The sequence below is a fragment of the Ceratosolen solmsi genome, unplaced genomic scaffold (assembly GCF_000503995.2).
Source record: "Ceratosolen solmsi marchali unplaced genomic scaffold, CerSol_1.0 scaffold15, whole genome shotgun sequence".
NCBI classification, from domain to species: Eukaryota; Metazoa; Arthropoda; class Insecta; order Hymenoptera; family Agaonidae; genus Ceratosolen; species Ceratosolen solmsi.
In genome coordinates, this window is record NW_011948434.1 from 3,256,899 (window position 1) to 3,278,936 (window position 22,038).

General features: G+C 24.1%; 1 protein-coding gene across 1 annotated transcript in view; it reads right to left on the reverse strand.

Annotated features, from left to right (window-relative positions):
* Positions 1-3,019: 3,019 nt before the first annotated feature.
* Positions 3,020-22,038, reverse strand: part of LOC105364863 (A disintegrin and metalloproteinase with thrombospondin motifs 7-like) — a 25,160-nt gene continuing 6,141 nt past the window's right edge. The window contains exons 2-14 of the mRNA XM_011502892.1: positions 21,526-21,881; positions 20,611-20,885; positions 20,122-20,268; positions 19,514-19,664; positions 19,037-19,126; positions 16,914-17,229; positions 15,892-16,019; positions 14,054-14,301; positions 13,452-13,569; positions 8,878-9,140; positions 7,057-7,607; positions 4,158-4,331; positions 3,020-3,235 (exon numbers count right to left, since the gene is read on the reverse strand). Coding sequence (XP_011501194.1) covers positions 3,084-3,235; positions 4,158-4,331; positions 7,057-7,607; positions 8,878-9,140; positions 13,452-13,569; positions 14,054-14,301; positions 15,892-16,019; positions 16,914-17,229; positions 19,037-19,126; positions 19,514-19,664; positions 20,122-20,268; positions 20,611-20,885; positions 21,526-21,828 — 2,916 coding nt within the window. The 5' untranslated portion in view covers positions 21,829-21,881 and the 3' untranslated portion in view covers positions 3,020-3,083. The remainder of the gene's footprint in view (positions 3,236-4,157; positions 4,332-7,056; positions 7,608-8,877; positions 9,141-13,451; positions 13,570-14,053; positions 14,302-15,891; positions 16,020-16,913; positions 17,230-19,036; positions 19,127-19,513; positions 19,665-20,121; positions 20,269-20,610; positions 20,886-21,525; positions 21,882-22,038) is intronic.

Sequence of the window (22,038 nt, forward strand, 5' to 3'; positions counted from 1 at the left end):
TATAAATTAAATTTATATAATTTGATAGTGATAAACATAATTATTATAAAGGAATTTTCTAAAATACTTTTAAATTAACTAAGATCAATATCCTAACCAGTTAATTATATAATGATCTAAGATGTAATTCTGATAATATTTCAGTATGTATGTAATAATAAAATCATTTTTTATAACACCGTTTAATCATAACTGTATATCCTTTTCATAAATTATGGATAGGATTAGAGACTGTGAGTATTAAATTAGATGAATTTCTTGAAAATCATTCACTATATCCTAATAAATTATTATATACAGCAAAATTTTAAGATATTTTAACAGTACAACATTGATTCATTGAATTCAACAAATTAATAAATAGTTCTTTAAATATTTGCGATAAAATTCATACATAATATACAAAGTCACAGTCAAGAAATATTTATAAACCATATTTGTATATACAAATACAAAAAAAGTAATGATTTTATGACTTATCATCTTTATATAAAACTTATATGAAAATAAATTCCTTCTATATAAAATTTTTTATGAACTAATAAATTTATGGCAAAAAATATTAAGTATACAAATATTCACTTATAAGTATGAAACAATTCATTCTATACTGATATTAATGAAAAGATTATTACTAAACAATATAATCATATGTATAAAATAAAAATTTCCTTTATTATTACTACTTGTTTCACGAAAATAATATAGGATATAATTTCAATTTCAATTGTATTATTAAAATTAAAGGTCCTGTGATAAAAGAACTACTCTTTAAAATTAACATATCACGATGTCTTTTCCATTTTTCATATCTAATTTCAAATCAATGTCAAGGTAATTGAGAATAGAGTTTAATCGTGATCTCCCTCTGTCTTTTCCTTCTTTCATAACTATATGTTTCCTATAAGTCAAACTTCACATGTCTATTCTTCATTACGTTGTTATTAAAATTTCTCTGAAATATTTCATATATATTAAATGACTAATTTTTTTTATCTATTTTATGTTTCTATAAAATATTGAATTAAAATTGTCTTAAAAAAAACAATTTCAATATATTTTAATTAAAAAGATCTTAATAAATTTAAATTTGCAAGATATTATAGTATAAAAAATTTAAGGAAAACCTTATTCCTTTAATGTAGTCATTTAATATAAATTCCATTAATGTATATGTAAAAAATCAAGAATCATATATATCAAATTAATCAATATATATATATATATATATATATATATATATATATATATATCAAATATATCAACAATCAATATATATTAAAAATCAAGAGATTCTACTCATAATTTTTCTTGTAAAATACAATAATTGAAATTATAATTTCGATGCTATTAAATTTCATTTTATACATTCAAGTTTAAGAAAGGTGAAAAATATAAAATGTAATATACAAATTATAGATGTATCATAGATATAGATTATAAATTATAAAATAATTTGTAAATAATTTAATTCAATTCAATTCAATACAAGGTAATGAATAGTTATTTAATATATATTCAAATTTATGTAGAATACGTTTTACAAAATGAATATTCTTTGATTACAATTTAGTGGTTAATGTGGCAGTAGTCATCATAATATTGGAATTAATGTAAATGTCCTTACTTATTAAATTTAAGAAAAATATTTTCCAAGATATTTTTAATTAGAAAAATTAAATTGCTTGCGAATACAGCCGATTTTAACGTATTTAATATTGAAAAAGAGTTTTAAATAAACATGTATCATAGAAGAATTTGTTATATACAGGTCTATATAATATGACAAAATTTATCATGTTATTTTACATGTATTTATTCAATGATTTTGTATATATAATTTTCATAAAATTTCTAATTAACTTATTTTTATTAAAATATTTTTTTATTAAATTTTGTACATATTATTCTAAGAAACTATAATACAAATTTCATATAGATTTATACTTATTTTACAGATATCTAGATTATCTACTTACCTACAGTGGTTAATTATCATGACGGTGTAATAATACCCCATTTAATCATTAATTAATAAAATAGAACTTCTCATTACCGATAATTTATAAATCTAAATATATGTGAAATGTATAAAAACTATTCTATTTATATATTATATATTAAGTATATCGATGTATTAAAAACTAAAATATTTCCCAAAATAATTTTTAAAATAATGAACATTTTAAAAATTAATAAATAATACATAACTAATAAATATCAATTTATTACATTATCTTTTAATATTTAAAATATAAATGTGATTTCAACGTATAATACAATCTTGTACATTATATTTTGTACCAAAAAACAAAAACACCAATATATGAAAGCCGAATTGTTTTCGCAGAATTTTTACATTTTCTAATTTTATTGTTTATTACAACAATAAATTAAAATTTTTTTTTGTATTTTATTATTATAAATCTTTTTATTACTTTATAGTGTTAAATATTTTTTTATTATTCAATATTTGTAAACTATAATCTTTATCTAATTATTATTTTTTTTTCTATATTTTATATTTTACATTAATACGGTTTATTTTTAGTACTTGTAGTGTCTAATTAATATAAATTGTAAAATGTAATAAAATGTTGTTAGTGTGGACTCCATTTAAAATACGTAAAATTTAATTTAAACAAATTAAATTTACTTACCTGACAACTCACAAAAATACTGTATAAATACTTATATAATTGTATTAGTTTTCATTAATATTTATTTTCTTGAAACCGAATTAGTGTCATTTGCATATAAACAATTAAATAAAACCAAATTAATTTAATTACTATCTACTAGCTAAGTCATATACAGATATAATTATATTTATTATTTAATAAATATTGAAACGTATAATAAGTTAAATTGTACATTATTGAAAATATCCTTGATTGATTTTAAATTAAATTTATAATCAATCATATAGCACTGAAAATTTATGGAATGTATTTTGAAAATGTTTGTACACCAAAATATTTCTGTTAATTTAAGATACATTTTAATTAACTAATGCAGAAAAATAAACAATAATCGTAGACAATTAACTATTATGCTCGTACTGTTTCCTTCAGATTGAAAACTCAATCCACTATGCTTTGACGACGATTGTGGCGTACGTGTTTTCGTCTCTTTAAACACGTTGTACAACATTTTTCACGAACTATTGATGAAGAATCGCACATTCGTCGATATGCTGAACATATCCAAGATGGATTGATACTATCCTTGCAACCTGAAATACATATATATGCATTCATAAATTTTGGAAAATATTATTTTTGCCTATTTTTTTTTTTCAATTATTAAAACTTTGATAAATAACATTAAAACTTACTGCCAAAATTTTTCAGCTCCAAATTACAATAATAATTATTCCGTAATTATGTCATTAAACAGTTAATATTAAATAATTAATTATTAATAACTTGCCTGCTATAAATATATATGAATACATGATGTAACAAATATTGACTTGTTGATATTTTATATTATAGATATTTTAAAATTTTTTTTATCAATAAAAATTTGAAAGAAGGAAATTTACAAAAATATTTATATACTTATGAGAAATTGTTAATATAAGCACACACACGCGCGCAAACACTATCACACACACACACACACACACACACACACACACACACACACACACACACATGCGCACATATTGTACTTGTGACTTTTATCATTATATATTTAGTTAAATATATTATGGTTCATTATTGAAACTTATTTATTTAATTTTCTATCTTTTGTTGATAATCATTATAACTATTTATTTATGTCAATATATAAAAAACTTTTAAAATCATTCGATTTTAAAATACTTAAGAAAATGTGAGATTGTGAATATTGGGAAATATTAAAAATGTTTTATAATTATATACAAATTACATGTAGTTCCTGGATTCGAAAACGTTCGTTATATTAAAAAATATTTACTTCTCAAGTGATTTTAATCAAGTTGTTACATAAAGTAGTACAATAGTGGATACAATATATGGGAAATCCAGAAATCCGTATAAAAATAAATCATAATATTAAATATATAAGTAAATTCCAATAGCTACACTATCGTTAGACTTAATTAACAACCACATCTCAATGAATCATTTAAACTCTTTCATTTTTAATTAAAGTATCACAAAATTTACCAAGTCTCTCCTCGGCGCAAGACTTCTTATGATGGCATCGTCGAACTTCAAGAGGTTTTTTTATGTGATTACAGTCTGTGGATGGTAAGTTATTTTGCCTATCGTAGCAAGTAACATTGCGATGCTTATATCCAGATTTGATACTACAGGTTGCATTACAGGAACTCCACTTATCTGTAACATATTCTATTCTATTAGATATAATAGAAATATAGAAAATTCACAAATTTCCGTTACTATACTGTCGTATTATTTCTGCATAATCATAATTGATTGCAATTAACACGATGACATCATAGTTTATTTCAAATCTATACATTTCTTTTTTTTTTCGTTTATAAATATATAACTAATATATTATAAGTAATGTCTATTAATTAGTATATTATATTAGTATGTTATAAATTCTTTTATAATATTTTTGCATAAATTAATTTTTTTCCAAATGTACACATTTATAAATGTGAATAAAGAAATTCATGAAAACTTAAATAGAGTTTAAGTCACTCGAGAAACGCATTTGTAGTTTCTCAATTTTCGTAACTGTTGCTTTCCCAATTGAACTACTTACTTACCTTTTCGATTCTTTTTTAACCAAATTGAAATAAAATATCTGATATGTCATAAAGTCCAAATTTATTACTTTTATCCATTTAATTTTTTATAAAGAAATTAGTACCTACAGTGGTGTTAAGTTCAATTACAATTTCAGACACTTCTAATCGTAATTTAACATCAATTTTGGCGTAACATACATAAGCCACATTGTAAATTCATATTTTTTAATTCATTTAATCATAAAACTATGCTATTACAGTGTTGAGAGTAATTTTATAAAATAATTTCATTTTATAAAAACATGCGCATGTATTTTAATAAGAATGATAAAGATTAAGAATGAAAAGAAAAAACCGTGAAGTTTTCGAATTATACATTCGCACTACCATTTTATCGTGATATTGGTTTATCTGATTTCACGAAACACTAAATTTTATAGGTCTCCATTACTACAATCTTATTTTATACATTCTAGACGTAGCAATCGTATATAAATGGATCAACCGAAATAATTCATGAAAAAATATAATGTAAGGATCATCAAGGACCGTGTTTTTAGTAGTTCCGACGCGTGCTGAACTAATGATCATTAGCTTCTTGATTTTCTTTCCTCTAAATCGATTCTAAATTACAATGTTAATTTATTGATATACGGAAACTGAATTAATTTATCACATAACCACAACAGAAATAGATTTCACTGAAGTACGTAACACCTTTCATAGGAACTTACGATAAATTACTTACAACAATCTTTTCTTTCATTTATAATTATTAAACAAATATAAAAACAGTAATATTTTTCAGCTAGTTCATAACAAAATTTTACTGGATCTAAAATATAGTACATAAATACGATGGTGTTAGTGAAAATAGAATAACATATTAACAATAATCTAATCTTTCGATTTATTTCATTAACGATTATTGAAAGCGTAAATGAGAAATAACAAATAAAATAGTATTTTATTATTTATCTATAGATAGTGTAAAAGTTTCGCACACTCAAAGTTGTGGTAAAAAATTTATAATTTTGCTACTAGAATTTTAATTTATAATTTAAATACAGTGTTTTTGATTATATGATTGAAATGATAGTAAAAACTCATTTTTTACAAAATTATAATAATTGTAATTTAAAAGAAGAAGCAATAAATTAGAGTTTTTAAAATAAATTTATGCACTACTATTATAAATAAATGTAAATGGAAGTTTTATAAAAAATATTAAAGAAATTAAAATAAGAAATTCTTGATGATATTTATTAATGCTTAGTTAACTGAAACAATGTAAATATTTTTAAACGATACTTATTATCGATTTAAACGATGATATTATATTTGTTATCATCATTAGTAAATCCTTAGTACATCATTAGTACATTATTAGTAAAATCATTAGTACATTGGAAAAATTATTATTAATAATAATAATAATAATAATAATAATAATAATAATAATTAATTAATTAATAATCAAGAAGAGTGATGAGAAGTCATTTGTCTGTACGTCTCATTATCTCTACAAACTACAGATATATAATAGGTTGCAGCTCTAAGGAAATTAATATTATTTCTTTGGGAAAGGTAATTTAATGAGTAATATCTTATTTTAACGTGAAATTTTGTGATAATAAGATACACGTATTGTACAACGATACATATGTAATCAAAATGATAAAATGCGTTATAAAAAGTGATAAAAATATAACAAATTGAAACTTATTACATACAATTGTCATTATAATCATTATTATTATTATTATTATTATTATTATTATTATTATTATTATTATTATTATTATTATTATTACCCTTTGAATATAAAAATGCCTAAACACCTGGATTATTTGAATACTTAGTGTTTGAAATGAAATATAAACTGTACATATCAATTCACAAATGATAATATTACCATATAAGACGAGAAGCATTATAATTATAAAATACAATGTAAGATACGATTTATACGTAATTTATATCGACATTTGCTCTAAATTTTCTCTATCTAATAACACTAATATAATTATTTTTTCATTTCGTATATGAAAAATCTTAAAATTGTTAAATTATTTGTTGCATGTACAATTTATTTTCATATTAATTTATTTTCACATTGTATGTGAAAATCTAATTCAACATAATCTAAGATTTTGACAATAGAATTGGGAAGCGCGAAAATAATAAATATAAAAGAATATAATAATCAGGGTACTACAACCATAGTCCATGAAATTGCGTCTCATCTAGGAAATTCCTGAAAATTACCTGAAAATTCTTAGAGCCGCAGCATATATATCCTTTACGGATTCTTCATGATAATAGATTTGATAAATACGCACCAGTAGCCCACTTGCCGGTCCTGCACACTTCCACCTCCAGAGGTTTACTATCCATATTGCACGTCCGCGGCTCCCTCGTCCCTGAACAGGATACCTTCCTCGTCCGTTTGCCAGCTAAACAGTGGCTCCACTTGGACACTTGCCATTTAGGATTGGCGTTATACAACGAGCTTTCTCCTGTATTATCCACGTCAACCACGTTGTCGAATTCAAGAATCTCTGGCTCGATCTCAGTGCTCCCCAAGCCATCCATAGTCGTCGAACCGACGCCACCAGCTTCTCGCTCGTACGGACTGATGTTGTAGAAGGCGCTATTTTTCTCATCGGCGTAGACGATCAGAGGTATCTCACTGCTCGTCGCCTCGCAGATGGGCAGCTCCGGGCAGGATTCGACCTCTTCGGGTCGTGAGTTCTTGTCGCACTCCTGATCTGGCAACGCGAGCTCTATCTGGTCTTCTCTCGTACTCGCCGAAACACACATGACCGAGCGCTTGCGAAGCGCTCCATCGCCACAACTTATAGGACACGTTTGCCACGGACCCACCCACCATCTGCGAAAAAAATGTTTCCAGACTCTCTGTCACTTGCTCTCTTGATTATTTCATTCAACTGTATTTTAATGGCCTGCTTCAAAATATAATTACGATGAAAATTATACAATCGATGAACGCGTTTTTCGCCCGCCTATGAATGTATGAATATTAAATTAGCACCTCTAGGCCTTATTTAAGAGACAATCATTCGTTATAGAATTAATATTCGTATTTTTAATTTGAAATAGGCACAGAGTTACATTTTGTTCCTGTGCATTATTGCACTTTACTTATGTTATACAATAATGAAAAAATCTATTTAAGCTTATTGAACTTTCAAATTTATTGTAAGAACGCTTTCGATTAAAAAATATTTCAAACTAAATGACAAAGTTATGATTTTGATCTTTTCAAAACATTTTCATTTTGTTTTATTCAAATAAAATGGTAAAGTATTAGACAAGTAATAAATAGATTATTTATATATTTATTTATATCTAAATTATATTTATATTAGATTGTAGACTTATATTTTGTTTAAAAGATATTAAACAAGTGACAGATGCATCAATAACAATTTAATTATCAAAGTCAAACTTTGCGATTATATAAAAACATGTCAAAAACTCAATTTGAAATTCTAGAATAATATAAATAATTAATTAAATGCATTAAAAAGAGAACATTGAAAACATAGATAAATATTAAATAATGTTAATTTTATTTAGTTTTAAATTAAAATAATTAATTATGTTGACATATTTTTTGCCAATTTCATTTGGTGGTATAAACATTATATTTGAGTTCAGTATGCAGTATAGTATAAAAATATTTTTATCTTTTATTTATTAATAAATTTATTTTTAGAATTAGAATAACATTAAGAAATATATTATTTGTTTTTTACAAAATGATTTTCTATATTTTTTCTAATTTACGATTAATGTTATCAACTTCTAAAACTTGAATATTATATATATATATATATAGAATTAATTATATTTTTAAAATACTAATCATTGTATAATATTCCTGTTAATTGAATTTTTTAAGAGTAAAAATACTATAAACGTCTTTATGCGAAAATGTTTGATAATTCAAAGTTCTTCCTTACACTAGTATCGATACTTACATTTTTGTTTTGCAGTTCGAATGTTAAAAAAGTACTCATTTCATAGAAATTTTTATTTATAATTTAGCTTTATGTCAATTTGTATAGAAATTATATATATGTATATATATAAATATATATGAATATGCATATATTGTAGATGATGCTGATAGTCACCTAGCTGGGCAAGGTTTGGTGTTACACTCGCGAGTAGTGAAATCGGGTTTGGTTAAGCCATTGCAGAACTTTTCTTCGACAACGCCGCTTTTACTCTCATGGCAAAGCGAGTGAGAAATCTGTGTACCTCCACCACAAGTTACCGTACACATGGACCAGTCAGAGTACATCCATGAGTACTCCGGAGCTCGATAAGCATCCTTTTTTGGCACTGTGTACTCGTAGCGCAAACCGAAATTTCGATAATGACCACGATGAATTAGCTATGAAATTTAACAAAGATACATTTTAATAACTAATAAAATATAGATGAATAAAATCATTTTGAATATTTTCTATTCTTACAAAATAAATGTACTTTATATCAATTTTGCATTTATTTATGCACACTATTTACACACTGTTTTAAATTAATGTTTTAAATTACTAATTTTTCTAATGCAATAATAATGATTAAACGAAGTTTTACTCTTATAAATATTTATTCAACATAAATCATTTATTTTGCAAAAAATAATTTTGCAAAATTCAAATGACATGTTCAAATTATTGAATATAATTGCTGAACTACATTCAATTTCTTTACTTGAATATGTTTAAAAAAATTTATAGAGGTATATTCAGATATACATTGAGATTTTTATTGAGATTTATTTAAATAAAAATAATTTATTAAAATAAAAATAAGTCATATTTTGCTTTGATTGTAATTGCTTAAAGATAAAGTACAACAAAATGCGATTGTAAACATCTTTCAAATGAATATATTAACGAAAACGAATAAAAAAATGTAAGGAAATTAGAAAATGAATCAAGATCTCTTACTGTAATTTAATACACTCTATATAATTGTTAATGGTTATTAAAAATATTTACATTAAATATAAAAAATTAATCCATAACGTTCTCTATACAGTTTTCCAAATATATCTGAAAACATAACGTAACTATTAATTTGGATTCTTCTACAGAACAAATATTATTTCTCAAAAATAAATAATGTTTCATTTATTTCTAATAAAACTTTATCTGTATTTATTGTTCTTTGATTTAAACATCTTAAGATTATGGATCTTAAGACATTTTATATGACAATAAGATGTATTAGAAGCCCATTATTTCTCAAAAAAAAAAACGTGTAACTATATAGATTTATCATTATCTATTAATTAAGCATAAAACTTTTTTTTTTATACACAGCAAAAACTCAGGTTATAATACAAATATTAATGTTGCATAATTTTGTTACTGTACGAAAATTCATAGAAATATGATTCTACAAAATATGAACGATATGATTAGGTAGAGATACATATTGAAAGTAAAAAGAAATATTATTATGTTTTATGTGAAATTGAAAATATCGTCGTTGTTTAGTCTTTTAACTTAATACACATATTCATGATATTAAGATACAAAATCTAGACATTTTCTTACTTAATGATGATTACAAATTATTCATCTTCATATAATCTTAATATTAACATAATATAAATAATAAAAAATTCATTAAGAAATAATTAAGCAATGTATATTAAAAATATTCATTTATAAACTATCTATTAATTATTTTCCAATAATTCTATATTGTATCCCTCATTCCACTTGTAAAAACATTACACAAATATAATTTTGTTCATACATATTACTAGAGCAAGGAATACAAATATTGAAATAGCAAGTTGTAAGAGTGCAAATTGAGTAAAAGATTTATCAAAACTGACAATTGAAATATCATACTAATCACTGTCTCGTTCTATATAATATAAAAGTTATATATATATATATATAATTTAGGATTCTCTTTATGTTATATAAATTTAAACCACATAATTACATTTTATATTCCATATTTATAATAAAATTAGCGTAAGAAGGCAAATAAGTAATGTTTTCGAAACAAACATCATTAATAATGACAGATTAAATAATTGAACGATAAATTATTCATCCAATCCAGCTATTTATGTTGTAACAAATATATGAAACGGTCCCAAGAATACTGTGACATTAAAAATATGGCAATGCTATTCGAAAGAGTTATTCAAGTGAAAATAAAAGTAAAAAGATCTTCCGTGAAACGAAATCGAATAACTACATCAAACACGAAGAAGAAAAAATGTCAACCACGTGTCGTCTCTGGTTTCAGCTGCATATTTTCGTCGCATCAATTCATTAGATATTCAAAGAATGTTTTCACGGAAACAGATTATGATCCTAAGAAACAGAATAAATATCTCAATGAATTAATATTTTATGAAACTTTAAGATAAGTAACTGAATTATACTATAATGTGATTGTACTGCATTAATAAAATTTTATAAAATATAATATACTATTTTTAGCAACCAAACACAATAATATCTAATTCTGACTATAAGTGAATATGCTAAATTCATTTAGTTGTCCAATTATTTTTACATATATCATCACTTATTTTATTATAATTTACATTTTAATAGATAAAATGCATAGTTACATTATGTTTAATTTAAGATATTTTCGTAAAATTTGTAACTAAACTTATTTTTATTCTTTTAAAAGACTCCAATTCTATGTATAATAATGAATGTTTTAAATAGTGCTAAAAAAATTTTGATATTTCTTATTTAATGTAAGATAATTGTAATAAATATGCAGCTACAAATTTATAATCTCTTAAACGGATGGACTAGTCAAGTATTGCAAATTAAGTATTAATAATTTTTATTGCTACCTTTCAGAAGGTAGCGAATTTTCGACTTTTTACGGTTCGAATTTTTACGACAATTAATCCAATAATAGATTATCTTTACAGTTTCACTATGGAAGAAATGAAAATTAAATGTTACATGAGATAATTTTATGTAACAAATTATTTAAATCAATAGTCATATCATGTTTCAGCTATATTTAAATTTTTCTTTCATTTCAACTATATATATTTTTTTCTTTGTTGAGTCTATATGTTAGTTATGAAAAATATATATATTATGAATAATTATAAAAATCTTTAGAATAATAGTTTGTGCTCTAGTTTATTAAAATTGTTATTCTTACAAAAAATTTGCTTTTTATTAATAAATATTTTATTTCTCCAGAAATTAATTTTGATATAAAAATAATATCATCTGTCGTAATTTTGTATGTAATAACAAGAACGAAAAATCATTTAATTAATATAAAATTATTATTTTACTATCGTTTTGTATTTTTTTTTTTTTTTTTTTTTTTTTTTTTTTTTTTAATTGCATTATTCTAAATGACAGAGATTATTCTATATTTTATTATGGCCATAACAAATATTAAGGATATTTTTTTACTTTAATAATATTTAATTTAATGAATATTATATTTCTTTGATGATGATTAACTTAACAATACAATAAACGAACAGACAAATATTTCTAAAAATCCTATGAAATAATAAAATGTCTGTCATATGGCTATTAAAAACTTAGATTGAAAATATTAGAATCATAAAAATGTAAGGCTTAAAAGTCTCATTAAAATCTTTGCATAATACTGATATAATAATTAACTATAATTGTAATTAAATAACAATAAAGTAATTTATATATTGATGAAGATCATATATTAAAAAAAAAAAATTTTTTTAGATAATAATAATCAAATTTAATAATAAAACATATTTTATTTAGCAAAATTATTTAAGAATTGTACAATTTTCATTAAAATAAAAGAAAAGAGTTTAAATATTCTGGATTGAATTTCATTTACGTAATTAATTTAACTTGGTTGCTGCTGAATTACCCTTATAGTTTACTGAATCTCAAACAGCTATTTAAGAAAGCACAAATTAAGAAAGCTCCACTGACTGAGAAAATTTATAAATTCAGTTAAAAAATAACCTTTCTATTTAAATTATGCATAATAAATAATATTATTAATGCATATATATACTAACTATAAATGCTAGATTCATGATACTCTCGATTTTTTTATTAATTTTAAAAATAATTTATATCTCTATAAAAATTGACTACAGTTAATAAAGTCTGTAAATTATAATAAATTCTTTATACGTCGTCCTATTAATTATTAGGAGTTTCATCTTTTGAGACTTACAAAAGAAAATTGAAGTGACAAAAAATTAATAGTAGCAAATTAGTATTAACAATTATAGTAATAGCATTAAGTTGCTTGTACATTGGAGTGCATATGAATTTGAGTGAACATTTAGAAATTTAGAAATTTGAAGGATTTAAGTACATTTATGAAACGCGATAACTAAGTAGTACATATTAATTCTAACTACATTAAATTTAAGACTAAAGGTTATTCAATTTTCAACTTAAGATTTTTAAATATTATTCTATTAACATGAAAAACGGTTGAATAATTAATTAATAAATTAAACATATGTATTAATAAAAATATCACAACTTAATAATGTACTGAAAAAAGTACTTGTTTGAAAAAGATTAATATTATTTTTTTATTTATTGTTAAATGTAAGATTATAAGATTATAATGTAAGATTTAATCTTCATGTAATAAATTAAAATATTTTTTTTTTAATAGTCTTGGAAAAATATATCGAAAATATGATTAATATAGCATTATTACTAACGTATACGGCGATGTCTTCCTTGATCGGTCCTGGTATTCTCACTTTCTCCTTGTCCCGATCACGTTCATAAAGAGCCGGCGTGTCAGCAACTTGATACTCCCCGGCCAAGGTGATCTGCCTGTCCAAAGAAGATTAAAAACGCGCATCATTTTCTTTTCTTAGCTTTGTTTCATACTTTATTTTTCAATGCATTTTTAATTGATAAATTATTCCGGCTTAAGAATGGAAATTGTTACAATCATCATTGTGATAGAAAATTCACAAGAGAGTATATGGATTAAAGAGTTTACGTAAATGTCCACGGTTAGAGAACTAATTGCTCTGGTGATTAATTGATTAATAATATCTAATCATTAATAATTTAATAATTAGATGGAAAAAATGTATGAATAAGCAGTAATGCACTTGTGCATGAAATATATCTTTGAAACAAGAAAAAATTACATTATGCTTTTTTTATGTATATAAAGATATTATTTTTATCGTCAAATACATTAAGAATATGGAAATTATATTTTGTTTATTGCAGATTTCAAAAGCATAAAATCAGTCTTTAAATAAATAAACTACTAATTGTCTGATACATTACATAGTATACATACCGTTTCCCATTCAAAAAATATTCGTCTGCATCACGACGGCCAATACCAATATAATTCTTACTATTACCAACTTCCTCAATTTTTATATTCCTTGATCCTTCAGGAATAACGATAACTTCTCTGTATCCTAGTCCTTCATTTTTATCGTATAGTCCACGTATTGTGACACAATGTGTGCCATCTCCATGGCATATTCCGCATTGATCTTCTGTAGCGTTAGAGTCGACTATCCAATCGCAACCAACTTTCTACAAAAAGATATAATTATTTCTTAATAACCATGAATATAATGGTATAATGGTTTCGTAATGAGCACAAATATATTATAAATAAATATCAATTTATATAAACTGGTATATTACAAATATTTATAAAATTATTTTAAAAAGTAAATGGGCATTGAGCATGAGAAAAAGTAGTGTACAATATAATGATAATATAATAATAAAAGATGAAGATTTATTATTATGTATAAGGTGTAAAATTTATCAAGGTAAATAATTTTTCATTTTTGTTAAATTTTACTTTGTTAAGAAAACATTGAAATCATTTCTAAAATCTACGATGCATTAATTTCATCATTCTATATTGTATTTGTATACACTGTAAAAATATGTAATTAATAGCACTTTGCAATGCATATTCTATTACATTGCACAAGTACATATAATTTGTGATAAAATCATATAAAGCTAAATACCAGAATTTAATTGAAAAGTTAATTTCAGATTATAAATTTATTTTTACGATTAACGTAATTTATCATTCTTTAGCTATTGAATTTAATCTTTTGCATATATTAAGCATATTTTTTTCGAACAAATACATAAAATCATCACGATTAAATATTTAGTAACTAAAGAAATGAAGAAAATAATAATGTTATCTCCAATACGGGATATCATTATTATTATAATGTATAACTATAAAATTTATGTTTATAAACTACACATAGTTATCATGAGAAGTAAATATAATGGGGTTTAACGTTGATTTTAGAACGTCTGTTTCAGTAATTACTATACTGCATATATTAATAGATATTGTTATATCACATTCTAAATGAAATGCTAATCAACAGCAGATCTCTGCGTTGATTAGTATTGGTTGAAAAAATAAAGAATAAAACAAGACAAATCATGAGTCTTAAAATTTATTAAATTCATTCATGTCTTTCCATTCTACATGTTATATTATATTTATAAGTAAAATTTTTAAATAATATTACTTTGATATAAATTTTATTTTACACTAAAAAATTAAAATTTTTGTAGAAATTGTTAATTTAAAATAAAAAAGAATGTACAAACCTTTTTTAAAATATTGTTTTCTTAAAAATAATATTAAATTTTTAAAATAACCTTTCATATTTAAAATGAAATTAGTATAAATGATTAATTAAATTTACACACCAAATATACTTTATTTTATGTTAACGTCGGCATAATAATATTTTCATTTAATTTTATAATCTTTTCATGCATAATTATTATAATTTTTTTTTTTATTTTTTTTTTTTTTTTTTTTTTTTTTTTATAAACTAATTCGTAAATCAGATTTTAAAAGAAATTGATGGCAGTATAATATATTCTTCAGAAATATTTGATTAATCGCAGAATAAATACATAGAATAAACTGAAGTGTATGTAATAATTTATAATAAATAACATAAAATCGATAGCAATATAATTTCTTGTAATACTATTTACACAAGATTTATTAATGATATTTGTGACACATATGTGCATCTGTGCCGACCAATGCATGAGCAAAATTGTAACAATTATAACTAATATGAATAGAAAAATTAACATCAACTGTCTAAATTTGCAATTTACCTTACATATTCCAGCAATACACATATCTCTTGTACCGACATTACAAGGTGTTCCATCAAGAGCAGCTTCACCCCACGGTACGATCACGCTTTCCTCGGTGTCTGTGCAGTATAATTCGCAAGGCTCGGCTGCATGAGCAAGTGCGTAAGTGGAATAGGAGGACATTAAGTATATGACGAAAACAAACCGAAAAATAGAAAGAAAATGGATGGGAGGGACGTGGAGGGTTCGATGGGAGAGAGAATAATGGGGAAAGCAAAATGTAAATTATGAATTGTTATTTGGTATAGCCTAAATACATTTAGATGTATTTGAATATATAAGTTATTCAACAGAGCACACATTGTAAGACAATAATAAACTTGAAATATATGCTACATTTTCTGGATAAGTTTTTGAATAAAAGAGCAACTAATTCAAATGTATAGGAATATTAAAATTTACAACATACACTATATATAAATAAATTGATTATTCTTATATATATATATATATATATATATATATATATATAATTTATATTTTGTTATTATATATATAATTATATTTGTTATTATTTGTTATTAATTTGTTATTATATATATAAATTATATATATATATATATATATATATATATATATATAAGAATAATCAATTTATTTATATATAGTGTATGTTGTAAATTTTAATATTCCTATACATTTGAATTAGTTGCTCTTTTATTCAAAAACTTATCCAGAAAATGTAGCATATATTTCAAGTTTATATACACTATACTGTCTCTACTTTATAACATATAAGCATATTTAAAAAAAAAATAGGATCGTATATAATTAGTTTTTAATTATTTATACGAATAATAGACTATTACTCATATATTAAAGGATGGAAAGACTAAACATAAAACTTTAGAAAATATAATTTAAATGTAAATTACATTATTTATTTATTCATATTGGTTAAGAAAATATAGTTATCTATTCGAGAAACAAACATTAGAGCAGCAAAAAAGGAATAGCCAAGTTATAGATTAAGCGCTCACTTTGATCGAAGTATGGTCGCCAGGTATAATTTTTGCCTTTGTACTGTTTGTCGTTATAGTCACTGCATTGCACACTTCGAAAGCTCGGAGCCCCATCCGGACAAGTTTGCGTATTACAGATCTTGTATCGACGTCTCTTACCGATACAGAATTTGCCGCCGTTGGCTGGCTCCGGATGGTTACACTTTCGCTCAAGTATGGAAACACCAGCACCGCAACTACGTGAGCATTCGCTCCACTCGCTCCACTCACCCCAGCTGCCGTCGATCTGACTTGGCCGATCGACAATCGGCACGCACTCCTGATTCTGACACCACTACCGGCAGAAAGTGTTCGTTAGAACGATTAATTTTAAATGACTGCTAGACTCGTGCGAGGAATATGTATGCTCCTCCACAAGATAAATATCTGAAGACTATAGCATTATTTAAAATAATCAAAATAACTCAGAGACTATTAATATCACTTTAAAAGATTTCATAAATATTGACGACCCGTTAAGCCGTGTTTCAAATCATTTAACTGTTATAGAAAAACAATATTGAACTTCATAGTTGAAATTAATTTTTTGTTCAAGAATATTCAATAAATTTGCTCAATCCTAATATCTAATAATAATACCTTCGAAAAAGTCAAATCGAAATGCAAATCAAAACTCCTGTAAAAAAAATTGTGAAACAATTAAGTAATGCTTCGATATAACAGTAAAGATTATATTCTTTTACTCATCAGCTATTGATTTTTCAAATGACGCCAAGTACCTTTCGTTAGAATATAATTGATAATTTTTTTTTATTTTTTTTTTTAATTATTCATAAAATATGTGTACAAGCTAAAGAAATGCTTAATTTTGCGATCGTATCTTTTCGTGGATAAGATGTTGATATTATAGAACTATAAACAAATATAAAATATATCACAATAATCCATAAAATTATATCAAAAATATATTACAAACTAGAAAATAAATAAGATAATAAAGTTTTTTAACATAAAATTACAGAATTGTAATCATATACTCGGTATCTCATTTCAAAGAGAAAGAGAGTCTGTTTATGAAAATTTCTTCTATCATTCACGTAATACTTACATCATGATCAATAATAATATAAAGGCTGGAAAAATTTACTTTATTTTTATATAATTATATAGTACACAAACATTATATTATTTTATTAGAGGATTATTCTAAAACGCAACTTAAAGAATCAAATTTCGAAAGATATTAGAATATTGAATTCATCGTGGAATTACAATTTTGTCAAAACCGTGCATTTTTTACGAATACAATTTTCTTTTCCTAGTAAAAATAAGTATTTTAAATAGTTTCTATTAATTTTTTTTTTTTTTTTTCATACAACAATTAAATTTATTTTGCATAAACCATTGCGGATCGTTAAAAGTACGGACTATCTGTGAAACTTAACATGTTCAATTTTTGCATTTTACAAAAAATATAATTTATATTCCTGAATTGCATATGTGATGAGAGTAATGCAGATATTCAGATGTTTACTTTTCGTTAATGAAAAAAATTATCGAAGGAAATTTTTTCCTTACATTACCCTTTATTTAATTATGGACTACAAATTCAACAAAGTATTACACTTTTTCATTGGTGTGATTAAGTCTGCTACTATTATAATTGAAATTTCCTGGAAATTGTAGAAAATTTTAATTAAAATAATGTAAACAAATTTTTTTAATCATGGTCTCAATTTTTAATTAATAAAATAATATAATTATTATGTTCTTACATCGTATTGTAAAATTTTATTTTATTCGTATGCATACACATATAAAATATAGATGTAGATAATTATTAATTTAATAGCAAAAAGCATTTATGTAATTAAATTATATATGAATACATTAGTCAAATTTTATAAATAGAAAGGAATTTATTACAAAATATTCGTATTACACGGTGTACCTTTTAAATCTTTTCTACCTAATAAGTGTGTAGATATTTTTGAAAACATAGAAAGCGATAGAATATATTTCCAATAAGTTTTTGAAAAATTTATAGTATACTTGAATTGTAATTTTTTCTAATTAATAAAATTAAAAATAAATAATATCTCAAAGTAAAAGTTTAATATTTATTATTTTATTGGGCGAACCATATGTTTTCCGCAATGAGTACCAGGAGCTGCAGGATGCAACATCGTAGTACAAACTCCGTCGACGATGCACCACAGTTTTGAACAAATCTAGGCATATGCAAAAATATTTCATAGATCTCATGTATTATCATTTTTGTTAAATTTAATGTATTAATAATATATAATAATTCTTTTAAGCCTCGATTGTAATAATGAAACAAATAATTTTAATTCAAGAAAAATCTTTAATTTCCTCAGAATTGTTATATTAATTCATATTAAATTAATTTCGATTTATTTAGAACTAAATTAATTTTTTTAATATATTTAACAATAAGATACAACTCTATTAGAAGTGCTATAATATACCTTATAAATACATGTAAATAATAGATTTAAATTTCATATTCTTTTCTTGCGATTAAAGTATACATATACAAGATTAAAAATATATGAGGTAAAAACGTGTATATATGATTTGCCATATAATTTTACCTCTTCTAAAGGCGAACAAACTGATGCTTCTCTAACTGCGAATTGAAGTCTGCATTGATGTTCTGCATTATACATTGTTCCAGGTGGCAAATCTGGATAAGCGTAATCATTATCTGCAGGTTCATCTTCAAGACACTCACCTTTTCCTTGACTGAAACACAATTACTTTAAAATAAATCATTTGTCGATATTAAATATATTGATACAATATAATTAAATAAACGCACAATATTTTTTTAATGTTATACATGAAAATAATATATATATATATATATATATATATATAAAGAATTTACAAAAGTACAGCATATGGCAAATATTATTGTTGATTATTCTAGGAATATTCTCGTGTAAAAATCAGAAAAATATATACATGTAGTTAAGATTCAATCAACTAAAAATATATGCTGAATTAAAGTTTATATAATTAACGAATGTTCAATCATTCTATATTTGTATTTGATGAATAATAAGTAACATAATTTTAAAGAATAATTTTATGATTGAGTGAAACTGAATTTCTTTAGAAAATCAATAATATAATATATCAAATACTAATTGAAATGGACTCAATGATATTAGTATGTACCAAACGTGCTGCGACGTACTCTAAGAAATTCGTGATGTCTCTTCTCGAACATCTAGACCAAGCAACACCAACGGTATCAGCCTCGAATGTTGGAGTCATCACGTGCAATTTATCGCCATCTCTTTTACTGCAACCTATTTTTTCGGTATCGTGGTACATACCAAAGCTGTAGAAATTTTTTTTTATGAAATTAACATAATTGTAAAGCTTAAATATATAAATTATTATGTCATAACATTGTTTTAAATTAATGATTATATTTTTTACACCTACTGGTCGAACTATGATATTCATAATATTAAAAAATATATTTATTTTGGCTCGCTTATATATATATATATATATTTACAATACGAATATTATAACTTTATAATATAGATTCAAAAAAAAAAAAAGCCAGAATAAATTGATAATTATGTAACCGTAGTTGAATCTTCATAAAACTGTACTTTTAATATTTTATTCATATGATAGTTTCTTCAGCCTGAAACTAAATTTTGAAACTTACTTATGACCCAATTCATGTGTAATTGTGTGAGCAAGAGTGATTCCGTTGTCTTCGTTGACGCTACAGCTACGATCAGGTTGACACATACCTGCAACGTGAGCCACACCTAAAGTGCTGCAAGGGGTATTCGCCCTGGAACAAATGTCCTCTCTAGTAACCAAAATAGCGACGTCGTGATGATTTGGATGAGAATCATCAGAAGGATTCAATTTCTGTTGCCACTTACAGAAATTGTACAGTGTTTTATCAGCGTTCACCGTGATGTTCAATCCTTGCTGAAAATGCAATATTAAGCTTAAAAAATTAATTATTTTCAAAAGTTGATGAAGTCTTAAGTATTTATATACCACAGAGTGATTTAAAAATTTAGATATAGCCAACGTGAAAAATTACTTTATAAATAGGTATATTTTAATATTCAAAACCCTCTTTGATTAATTAATTTATTCCATATTTATCAAAATTCATTATATATTCTTGAAATTCATATAAAATGACAAATTATACACATTATATATACTATCTATTTCATATATAATAAAAATAATGTTCTAGCATTATTAAGTACCACTATCTGCTTTTTATCCTAAAGCATTGTATTAAGAGTTTGAAAGTTGCTAATAAATTATGAAATTTCATATTTCTATTAGTTAACTATACTTTATTAGACGAATCTATAATAAAAAAAATAAAAACAAATTTTATGTTGAAATAATAAGTCGCAGATCATGTTCATAGCAATTGCCATTTCTTATGATGTAATATATATATATATATATATATATATATATATATATATTTATATAAAAAAGATAAGAAAATTTGAAATAAATAACAAAATACGAGCAAAGTAAACTTTTATGCTCGAATCACTTATATAATAAATATATTAGGTATGTTGTTCAATACTCGTACCTCGGCTTCATCCTCTTCCATTAGAATTATCCGTACAACAACAACATTGATAAAATTACCAATAGTTGGATCGAGGTAAAGTGCCGAAACCATATTCATAATTGTTAACAGATACGTTTCCACGTCGCCATCTTGATGAAATGCCATCATAGTCGTATCAGCAACGACGAGAGCCTCTACATGCCTCGCACGACTTACTGATCTCTTGAATCGCTGCCAGTTGATGCTTTTTCGATGTTGCTGCTCCTGTTGCTGTTGCTGGCGCATCAGCTGGCGGCGACGACCTCGACCCTGAACCTGCATGAGCCCAGGTTGAGTTTGCCACTCTAATAAAGTCTCTGTTAAACGCCGTGGTTCTGGAGAAAACAAATAAAATGATTATAAGATTGTTACTACGTGCATTCATTATTAGCAGTAGTGAAATTAAATTAAAAAAATAAAAACAAAAACAAAAAAAAACGACGTTTACGGCTGCGGCAATAGCCACGAGTAAATTTTATACATTATTTTTAA